The 12,141-nt window shown below is 44.2% G+C and overlaps 1 protein-coding gene across 1 annotated transcript in view; it reads right to left on the bottom strand.

Moving 5' to 3' along the window:
* Positions 1-11,704, bottom strand: part of FGF2 (fibroblast growth factor 2) — a 108,680-nt gene extending 96,976 nt beyond the window's left edge. Inside the window, exon 1 of the mRNA XM_029587496.1 lies at positions 11,156-11,704. Coding sequence (XP_029443356.1) covers positions 11,156-11,333 — 178 coding nt within the window. The 5' untranslated portion in view covers positions 11,334-11,704. The remainder of the gene's footprint in view (positions 1-11,155) is intronic.
* Positions 11,705-12,141: the final 437 nt, after the last annotated feature.

Below are 12,141 nucleotides of genomic sequence, written 5' to 3'. Positions count from 1 at the left end.
GGCTCTCTCTCTCACCTCACTTAAGTGGGCAGATTTCACTGTAGGAACTGTAAGCAAATCTTTGTTCGCAGATCTCAGTTCCCTTTGGGGTTCGTGGCGCCTGATCATAGAGTTCAACCAGTCAGTTTTTTCACTGTATAAAATTGTGGATAATACATAACATTTTATGCTTAATTCTAAATTTGACCGGAAGCCAATGGAGGCTATACAAAATGGGAGTAATATGTTCTCTTGTTTTGGTGTTTGTCAAAAGACGCGCTGCAACATTCTGGAGTACCTGCAATGGCTGGATGGTGGATCTAGGTAAACCGAACACAGTAGAATTACAGTAATCAATTCCTGCAAAAATCATAACCTGGGAGGTGGAGGAGAGAAGAGCCGAACCGGAAGACTCCCGCTTTGATTACCTGATAGCTGTTTCCTGGGTAGAGGAGACTCTTGCCCGAATAAGGATTTCCGTGGGAGGCTGACGTCATCAGGCCGGGAACTGAGAGAGGTATAAGACCTGATTCCTTCCGGTGCATCGACATGCCGGCGCATCGCCGAAGCCGTGCGCGCCAAAGGGGCACGCGGCTTTGTTGGAACTTTGCTTGAACTGAAAGTTTATTGGGCAATAAGAAGAAGGACTTTAACTACTGAATGTAAGTACCTCAATTAAATATTTCTGATTCTCTCTTCGAAGCCTCCATTTACTTATGAGGCAGTTTTGAACTTGCATTGAGGAACGGGGAAAAGAAGCAATCTGGAGGCTATTACAAGATTTCTACTTAAATAAGATACCTCATACAAAGCGGAAAGCAAAAGTCAGGGAGATGAATACATCAACCCCTGTACTGAAACCTTCTCAGCCTCAGATATCTGCTTTTTTTACCCCTATGACAGGATCACAACCGGAGGACTTGGCCGCGGTAAGTTCTGGTGGAGAGCAAACACCAGTCTTAATGGCCGAAATATCTTTGAGCCCCAGGGCACCGAATACTCCTCCTCCACCTTTAAACATTGCCCCTGACTTTTTAAAATTACCTTCTTTGTCACAAGAGGGTAGAGGAGAAGTTCCAGCTACATCTGGGGAACATGAATCGGAACCATTAGGGAGCTCTTACTCTGTCCTGGTTAAACCAACAGTCATAACAATGGACACTCTTGGGGAGCTATAAAGTCTTTGGAGACAGCAGTAACAAATTTAACTAAGGTTACAATGGACTCTAATCAGCGTTTCCAAACTATTGAATCATCTATATTAAATTCTGATGTTAAAGTAGAACAAATAGAGAGAAGATTAGATAAGATGGAAAAATATCAGCAGAAATATGTGAAAGCAGAAATAGTCTATGAAAAAAAGCTTGAAACAATAGAAAATACATTGAAATATTTAAACCTTAGAGTATTACATTTCCCAAAGCAGGATTTGATTTCTCCTTATATGTTATGTTCAAAGAATATGTAGTGGAAGTTTTGAAGATACCCTCACAAGCTATCCCTACTGTCTCAAAGATTTATTATGTAACACTAAGAGGTAACTTTAGGGCTAGAAAAATGCCAGAAGAATCATCTTTAAATTTAACAGGAGTAATTGAAGCAGATATAAATACTATTATAACGAATAGATCCGTATTGCATGTTTCCTTCTCTTTTGCAGTAGACAGAGAAGCAGTTCTTAGAGCATATATGCGAAATCGAATGGTTAATTTCCATGGAGAGAGGATTTGGATTTATCCTGATTTCTCTAAAATGACGCAAGATGGAAGGAAAAAATTTCTAGGCTTGAGAACAGAGACAGAAGCAAAAGGAGGAAAGATGCTGTTGAGATTTCCTTGCAAATGTGAGGTTATTTATCAACAACAGAAATATATATTTTTCGAAATATCACAACTCCGTGTGTTTCTAGATTCAATTACCCAAGAGAATGTAGTTGTAGAATCAGTGGTAAATAATTAAAAGATACCAGTCGAACTCAATTATTTCAATTGTTGTACTGGGGGGAAGTTTCTCTCCTCAGATTTACTTCTATTTAGATTTTGCTCTGTTTTTCATCTGCTCTCATGAGTTATTACCTATATAAATATTTCTTCTTTTTGAATATAAGATGTATGTTAATGGTGGTAAAAGAATTGTAATTATATATCTCTATATATATCTCTATCTTTGCCTTTGACATCTATATTCAATGACTGTTATTGTTATATTTGTAAAAGCAAAATTAAAAAAAAAAAAAATCATAACCTGGAGAACATATCTGAAATTATTCCAATATGTGTGTGAGAGGAGTTAAAGTTTGTGTGCTCTCCTCTAGTCCAGGATGACTAGAAATCTAAAGTTCCCAGGTATGGCGAGCGAGAGATTTTTTTTTGTTTTATTCTTGTTAGTTTTAATTATTAGCTGTGATGTCTTATTTCGAAATATTTTATTAGTATTTGGTAATTCTATTCATCAGCTGTTTTGATATGTATATTTTTTTAGTATGGTTTTACTATTCTGATTTATATTTCTTGATTGTATTGTTTTAAGGAATAGTGATGTTCTGCTTTTCCATTATTGTACTGGATACAAAGTCTGGTTTGTTAGGGTTTCTAGTTCAGTTTTTGACTGCATGTATGTGTGTGTTAGTGAGAGAGAGGAAGCATGTGTGTGTCACACACACTCACACTCCCCTCTGTCTCTCACCAAGCGTGTGTGTGTGTATGTGTATGTGTGTGAGAGAGAGAGAGAGCATATTGTGTGTATGTGTGCAAGCGAATCCCCAGTCTATGACAATCTTAGGATGACATATGGAGAGCATGAGATTTTTTAAATCCTTATTTTTAATTATTGGGTGTTATTTGATGTGTCTGCTGTTTTCAAATATTTTATCAATGTTCAGGAAATTTTAAAATTATACATGGGGGGGGGGGGTGCCAAAGAAAGTATCCGCCCTGGGTGCCAAATACTTTAGGTACACCACTGCTCACACCCTAGTTTCATCTGCGATTCAAGCTCCTAGACCACTGCTCAGTGCCCGGGTACTTGTCAAGTTCTTGTGGCCTGGATTGGCCACTGTTGGAAGCAGGATGCTGGGCTTGATGGACCCTTGGTCTGACCCAGTATGGCATTTTCTTATGTTCTTAGGTTTGTCTGACATGATCTTCCCCTGGTGAATCCATGCTGCCTCTGGTCCTGCAATTCTCCCGACTGTAGATAGTTCACTATTCTTTCTTTCAGCAGTGACTCCATTACTTTTCCCACCACAGAGGTGAGGCTAACCGGCCTGTAGTTTCCAGCCTCCTCTCTGCTCCCACTCTTGTGAAGCGGGACCACCACCGCTCTCTTCTCCAATCCTTTGGCACCACTCCCGTTTTTAGGGATCTATTGAACAGGTCACTCAGCGGACCCGCCAGCACATCTCTGAGCTCCCTCAGTATCCTGGGATGAACCTCATCAGGTCCCATGGCTTTGTCTACTTTCAGTTTCCCCAGCTCTTCCCATACATTCTCTACTGTAAATGGAGTTACATCTACTCCACTCTCCAGTTTCTTGTTAACTAGCGACGGTCCTTCTCCAGGGTCCTCTTTAGTGAACACCGAACTGAAGTATTTGTTTATTATTTCTGCCATTTCTTCGTCTCTCTCTACACATTGATCTTTTTCACCTTTCAATTACCCTATACCACTTTGAACTTTTCTCCTTTATCTGATGTATCTGAAAAATGTTGGCAAGACCCTGCCTCAAATATTGTGTTCTGTCTGGAAATCACATTTTTGTAAGGACATTAAGAGGATGGAGACTGTTCAAAGCACAGGGCCTACCTACCAGAAGACACCCACAGAAGGCTCTGCCCACAGACGTCACTCGGAAGCGACGGATGCAACGATGGACTCAAGTTTAAAAACGCGATGGTGAAGCACGCCTTCCGTTTCACCTGCGTCCAGCACCCGGAGCCCTCCTCAAACCCCCAAATCGGCCCCTCTCCTTCCTGCGCCTGCCGACCAGAGGACCGCTGAACTGAGGACCAACCTGAGACCAGAGGACCGCCGACCTGAGGCCTACTACAGGACCGCTGACCCGAAGCCTGAGGCCCGCCGACCCGAGGCCTGCTTACCAGAAGATACCCACAGAAGGCTCCGCCCACCGACGTCACCCAGAAGCGACGGACTCAAGTTTAAAAGCGTGACAGTGAACCGTAGGCGCCGTGCGTAGTGCGTCGCGCGACTAAGGGGCCTGCCACTTAGTGTGCCCCTTTTTGCTGCACCGAGAGCATCAGAGATACTCCACAGACACAAAGACATGGGACAGCTCCTTTACAGGACCCGTCATATAAACACGCTCTACAAGCAAGCACACGGACTGCTGGCGACACAATGGCTCTCTAACCATTCTGCACCGTACCAGAGTCCCCACCACGACAACGACATGAACCATGAGGCAGCAACACCAGACACAGCGGCTTGCGCGACTGGCACACACCTACCAGGGTAAGAGCCAGAGCTGTGGCTCCTCTAGGCCCAACCCGTCGACGCGAACATTGCAACCTATTCCCTGACCCCCATCACATCAGTGGCAGGAGACCCCAGGCCAGTCTTAGTCTATAAGCAGACCGCCTGTCTCATTTTCTCTTTCGTCCCAACTACACCATTTCCTACCACATCCCACACCATTTCACCACACCTCTTGCCGATACTCTAACGATGCTTCCCCCCCTATCCATCCCCATACTTAAATATCACCCACGCTAACATAGAACTCTTCCCACAACCCCTACACCACATCATCCAAAAACACTTATCCCCATCATGATGTCCCCCCCTCACTCAGCTCATGGGACTAGCTCTATTCTCCCTAACACTCAACGCACAATCCCTGGCAAAAAAGACCCACCTTCTAAATGACATTCTTTCAGACTGTAAGCCAGACATCTGTGCCATCACAGAAACTTGGTTAAAACACACTGACATCGCCCTTATTAACCAACATCCCTCACACAACTATGACATCTTTTCCATACCCAGACACAAAAAGAGAGGAGGTGGTATTCTCTTAATTTGAGGTCTCTTCTGGCAGCTAACATCCTAACCGGTAAGCATATCTCCTAAATATGAAATCGGTTTATTTAAATCACCACAACTTCAATTATGCCTTATCTATACCCCCCTAGACTCCGAGAGTAACGCCTCCCCCCTCATAGAAAATCTAGACCTTGACCTGCCAACCATCCTACTTGAAGACTTTAATCTCCATGTAGACATCACCCTCCTGCGAAGCATTCATCACCTCCCTTGACGCCATGTGATTCAAAAACCTCAAACCACCCCACCCATAAAGCCGGCCATACACTAGATCTAATCTTCACAAATTCTAACATCCTGACCACAGAGACCCCATCCTGCTCACCAGTCCTCTGGTCTGACCACTACCTTATAAACACCACCCTAGCAATAAAGAAAACTTCAGCCACCACCACCCCACCATCAACCATTCCTTTCAATTTCGTAAAACCTGCACCAGAGATGACCTCATCTCAGCCTGCACAGACAACACTCTCAAAATTGACTTATCCAACCCTGAAACCGCACTTTCCTCCTGGCACCACACCACTAGCGATATCGCCAACAAAATCTGCCCACTCACCACTAAAACCATAAACCCCTCACACAACAACAAAAAACCATGGTACTCCCCTGAACTAAAAAAAAACAAAACAAAAAACCTAAAAATGACCTAAGAAATAAAGAGACATTGGTGAAACACCCTTTGCCCCACTACACGCCTAGTACTATACATCAATGCATTTTTAATAGGATCTCTATCCAAAAAACAAATCGTGACTTCTACTCTCTTAAAATACACAAACTACCAATACAACGCCAAGGCCCTCTTCTCCATAATATCCGACCTCACAAAAACCACCTCTTTACATATATCTGACTCAGATACCAGAAGCAAGTGCAACGACCTTGCCCAATTCTTCCATAATAAAATCTCCACCCTCACAGCAACCTTTCCCCTTGACAACCCCAACACCAATTTCCTTCCCACTAACATTACCATCAACCTACATTCCTTTGATACAATCTCTGCAACTGAAACAGAATCTCTACTAAAGAAAATCAAACCCTCCTCCCACCCACCTGACACCATTCCTACCAAACTCCTACTAACCATACCAAACATAATAGCAAGACCCCTAGCTGAAATCATCAATTGCTCCCTCACACAAGGCTGCGTCCCTTCAACCCTAAAACAAGCTGTGGTCAAACCTATACTCAAGAAACCCAACCTCGACCACAATGACCTCTCCAATTTCAGACCCATCTCAAACCACCTAGACGGACATGTAAATGTCTTATTGTTTACGGTATATAAAAACTTTTAAATAAATAAATACAAACTCTAATATCTCGAACCAATACCATCCTTAAAAGGTATGGACAAGGGTCAATCCCAACTCCTAGCAATGCTCAACATCTCATCTGCCTTCGACACCATCAACCACAAAATACTACTGAAACTACTCACTGACATCGGCATTATGGAAACAGCACTACTCTGGTTTAAATCTTACCTGGAAAACAGACAATTCAAAGTCAAACTGGGAAATAACAAATCTGATCCAATCATACTAAACTGTGGTGTTTCCCAAGGTTCTGCCTTATCCTCTACCCTCTTCAATATCTACATGCTTCCCCTCTGCAATCTCCTAACAAACCTAGGCATCACCCATCTATTAGATAAATGAGGCTTGACAGACATGCCGCAAACGCGCCGTAGAGAGCAGCTCTACTGCGCATGTGCGGGCGAACACGTCGGTCAGAGCAGAGCGTCAGCTCTTTGGAAATATGGCGGCGGCGAGGAGCGGTAGCGGCGGCACGCGCGAGGGAGGGACCTCCCCCGGAGATCTTCCGTTTGTGCCATCTGAAGGGGTTGTGAATGAGCTGAGAGAGGGGAAGTGACTGAGGGGAGGGGAAGGGGGAAGGAAATGGACCGAAAAAAAAAATGTTAATGTAGCCCGTTGTTACGGGCTTAACGGCTTGTTACTTATACGCAGACGATGTCCAAATTCTCATACCCATCACTGACTCCATACCTAAGGCCCTTAAGATTTGGGACGACTGCCTCTCCTCAAACACCTCCTCACAAACATGAACCTAGCTCTAGACACCAACAAAACAGTAATACTCGTCATAACTCCCAATACCTCCCCCATTTCTCTCACAAACCCCAACGCATCGCCCCCCCACCACACATTACGCAACACAAGCACGAGATCTAGGCGTTACTTTCAACGACCAATTGAACTTAAAAACCTTCATTAAACACACATTAAAAGATTGCTATTTCAAGCTCCACGTACTAAAGAAACTAAGACCCCTACTACATGTGAATGACTTTCGAACTGTCCTACAGACCATCATCGTTTCCAAAATTGATTATTGCAACGCTCTCCTCTTAGGCCTCCCAGCCTCCACCAAACCTCTACAACTACTACAGAATGCCACTGCTAGAATTCTCACTAATACACGGAAGAAAGACCACATTTACCCTACTCTAAAAAACCTACACTGGCTCCCCATCTCTTCGAGAATTCAATACAAAACCCTATCCCTTATGCACAAAACACTATTCAATGAAGACATACTCTGGCTACAAGACTCTATGCTTCCATTCTTCCAACAGACCCACCAGATCTGCGTACCAAGGAACAATCCACACACCCTCTCCCAAACTCACACCTCCTGGACAAGAAATCGAGCTCTCTCGATAGCAGGGCCATCACTCTGGAACGCCATGCCCCCTCCCTCCGCATAGAACCAACACAGACATTCAAAAAGAAATTAAAAACATGGCTTTTCAAACAGGCCTTTGACTAACCCCAACTTTGCATTGCCCTCAGGCCATCTGTGTTAATATCACTCTCCCTTCCTGGTTAATGATCTCTCTATCCCACATTGCTTAATAATCCTTGAATTAATCTGAATTTACCTCCTGCCAACCTTCACCCACTTGTTACATGATTAACCTAATTTATAGGAATTCTACTAGTTAAAATTGTATATATTGTATATTGTATAAGTTATTATTTATTCAATTCAATGTTGTCCAAGTCCCATATTTTCCCTGTTCTCTGTAAGACATTTGTGTTAAGTCATTTCTAAGTTCTATGTAAACCGAAGTGATTGGTAACATTGTTACCAGAACTTCGGTATATAAAACATGTTAAATAAAAAAATAAAAATAAAAAAATAAAATAAATAATTGCCTAACCCCTAAGTTTGCATTGCTCTCAGGCCATCTGAGTTAATTACCAGCTGTTAATTATATATATTAACTTTTATACATAGTTATTTTATTTCTGAATGACTTATTCTTTTCCCTCCTAACATATATATGCTATTTCTCCATAGTCCAACCCTAATATGTTAATGCTATCCTCATCTCTTTTTTACCCCCTGACTGCTGTATTTACTCTCCTGTTCAATATATCACAACAATTGCTCCATGTAAATATTACTGTTTCTTCTAAACCGATACAATGTGCAAACGGTTATCGGTATATAAAAGCCATTAAATAAATAAAAGACAACACAAAGGAGCAAAACTTGTGAGAAGTAGCAACAATCATCAAGACATCAGCTCAGGTTATTGACCATTCACGCATTTCTCATAAGCACTCATATTTCTATTACCCTACAAAAAAATCCTGTCCTCACTCACCTCCATCCTGGCACTTTCTTGGGACGGCCTCTGGAAATGGCTTTTAACTAAACCACATGGTCTAACATCCTAAACCGAAATCGCCATGCTTAGGGGTAATGTTAATTCCGTTATTTATTATTTATAAAGCTTGTGGCTGTTAAATGTACAACCTGTTCTGATATCTGTTCTACTGTATTATCTGTTATATGTAAAGCCTGTTGCTAAGTTATTGTTTCCCTGTAAACCGAAGTGATGTATAACTATACGTACCTCGGTATAGAAGAATCTATAAATAAATAAATAAATAAATAAAGGTGGTTATCTCTGCGACGACATATTTTTGCCTTCCCTCCTCTCTCCAGGTCGGCTTCCTAGTGACTGGAAACTAGAGCTCATTTCCCCACGGGGACTATAACTTACTTTCCCCTCCTCTGCCGAGTCTGTGCCAGAAGCAAAGCCCGGTTATAAACACGAGGTCAGTGAATGCAGCACTTTTTTCTTGTTGAAAGGTGACTGAAATAGGAAACCTTAGGAAAGCCCTGCGAATAGTCAATAGGTGGGGTAGGGTGGGTGGCACCACTGCCCACAGATCTCAGACTTGTGCTAAAATCAACCTTTGTGCGTACTTCATCTTGCCTCCAGCATGTGCGCATGTATTTTCCCATAAAAATAACAATTCTAGCGCAAGGGGGTCAGGATATAAAGTGCAAAATTACTTCTTTCCTGAGACTCGCCAAGCAGCAGAGAAGGCAGGAACTAAACCGTGACCTGCTTGGGAGAGACAAAGGCAGGGACGGGGGCGAGGGAGAAGCAGACTAACGAAGCGGGGCCGAGAGGGGAGGTTGTTTAGAAACACACAAGCCCATCTGACCACAAAGGGAGAGATAATAAAACTGACTTGCATGGCAAGAGGGCTTTGGTACACTCACAGGTACAAGGAGGAGAGAGGCAATGGCTCATCCAGCATGTATGCCAGGATGATTTGGCGCGATCTGCTTAAGAAAGAAGGTGGTGGAAAGGGCAAGGAAGGGGAATAACCAGAACTGTAGAAGTGAGGGACGGAGGTGGGCCAAATGGTCCTTTTCTGCTTACACCCACTAATGTTATTATGCATGGGCCCAATGGAATAAGGTGTGTGCGCAGCAGAAAAAAACGTGCCTACAGCTGCTTGCTCAGTCTTCAATCCGGACCTAAACTCAAGACACCCCAGCTCAGTCCTCAGCCCAGACTCTGGCTCAGCCCTGGTCTCAGACCCCCGACTCCCCCTGAACATATCACCGTGAAGAAAATACATGTAAAAAATAAAGCTTTGGAAAGACTGAATGGAAAAGGTAACCTTTGCAAGAAAATAGGTTTGCTGTCCAGTGTCACACTACATAACAGTCTCCTGTACAGCACACACTTGTCCCAGCTGAGATAGCAAAAGCATGCCTGTGCAAAGCATTAGGCTCTCTTTTGCACGGATGTCTGTTTTTAGTCTTATTCTAGTTTGCCTTTTTTTCTTCAGAGATGTTTTATTTCCTGGATTTTAACACTGCTTTAGAATAAAGAACATGCAAATTATATTAAGCCCAACATCCCATAGTTCCTGAAGCTTCCTAGCCTGAGGCAACTGTTCAGCTCTTTAAACTGTATTCATATGAATCAGGCAGCTGCAAGCACGAGCTTCTGATGAACAGCACAGTAGCACCCTGATCTACGGCGATCTAGACTATTGGGCAGAAGGAAAAGTTTAAAAACGTCAAGGTGGTATTTTGTTTCAAGAAGTCAATTAAAGTGGAAGTGATGTGTGTGAATGACTGTTGGCTCTCACGTTTGAAAGAATTAAAGTTTACAAATCTTTTGGCACTGCAGCTCTATGAAAAAAATCTATTTATTTCCAATGTATAACATTCAGAGGTTTATTACAGACTAAAATAATTGTGTTGGTTTTTTTCCAGCAAATGAGAAAAGGCAACATGGTTAAATGGAACAGCTTGAGCAGTGCTTCCTGTAAACTAAAACTGAAGTGCAGTTCCATGACTAGTTTCAAGATTTGGACTCCCGATTCCTAACCTAGCCTGCTGTTAAACCAGGACGAGTTTTAATCCCAGCTACAATCCTGCACACAGCAAAACTAAACTCTCCTGCCTGGCTCTGGTGCTTCCTTGCCATGCTCGGCTATCATTTTAATGGGCTAAACTCTGTTGTTCCACTTCTAAACGATGGGCACGCAACAGTCACCCCTTTAAAAACAAAAAAAAAGTTATATTTCTGCCTATGCAGAGTCTCCTTCAGCTCTCCGTGCTGTGCATTAATCTGACGCCTGAACGGATTTATTACGGTAAAAACTCAGCGTTCCCCCCCCCCCTTTAATCTGAGGAGCACGGTAAGGAGTTAGGGGAGACTCTCCGGGTCTCCTTTCGTTGACAGCTGCTTTATGGAGACTTGCAACGTTTGGTACCAGGGCAAGAAACACGGAGACTTACTCCCCGCCCCCCTTACTCACTGTAGCTGTCGCTCTTCTCCCGGATCCCGTCCACCCTGCCGTCGGGGTTGATCCGCAGAAAGTAGCCTCCGTTTTTGCAGTAGAGCCTCTTGGGGTCCTTGAAGGTGCCTGGGGGGAAGGCGCTGCTGCCCCCGTCCTCGGGCACCGGCGGCAGAGTCGTGATGCCTCCTGCGGCCATGGCCCATCCGCAGCTCTCAGCCGCCCGTCCCCATTGAGCCCGCTCACCGACCCTCCCGGGGGCGCATCCTTTCTGCTTCCTCCCCTCCCCCCTTTAATCTTTAACGCAGAACTGATTTGTTGCTGTTTTCAATTCTCTGCCCACCGGAGGGAGAGGTTCACGAGCGTAGTCCCACTGGTGCCCTGTCCCCACGTGGCGCCGGGGAGAGATGCGGCACCTCCCTGTGTAGTAACGGGAGAGCTGTGGGGGTGGGACTCGGCCCCTCCAGGCTGCGGTGATCACGGCATGGTTTGTTTTCCTGCCCCCCCGCGGACGGCTGAGGGGAGGACCGCAGCAGGGCTAGGAAGGTATACTGTCAGCTTTTCTTTGCCTGCAGCTGATCATTGCTGCATAAGAACGCCTTCGCTGCCTCGTCCCCCTGCAATCATTCACGCCCACCCCCCTATGCACGCTGATCCTATCCTCGCCCTGCACACATCCACGAAGTCTCCCACCCTCCCAGCCGCGCTGCTCTTCAGGCCCAGATTTAGGCAGAGGCAACTGCCCAGGGTTCCAAATAACCAGGCCAAAGAGGAGCCTGCTTCCACTTATTTTATGTAAGTTACACACAAAAGAAGAGTGTATTTTTCTATAACTATTTTTTATGCGGTAAAAATAGTTTTAGAAAAAAAACACTTGTTTTAGGGCAGTGGGTCAGCACAGCTTCAAAGGGGAGCTGCTGTGGTACTCTGCCTATGGGTGGCCAAATATGAAATCCAGCCCTGCTTGCAGTTGTGGCTGCACAGTTTTCTTCCGCAGGGAGTCTGCA

This window comes from Rhinatrema bivittatum, chromosome 1 (assembly GCF_901001135.1).
Source record: "Rhinatrema bivittatum chromosome 1, aRhiBiv1.1, whole genome shotgun sequence".
Lineage (NCBI taxonomy): Eukaryota > Metazoa > Chordata > Amphibia > Gymnophiona > Rhinatrematidae > Rhinatrema > Rhinatrema bivittatum.
This window is presented reverse-complemented; position numbering and strand designations above follow the sequence as displayed.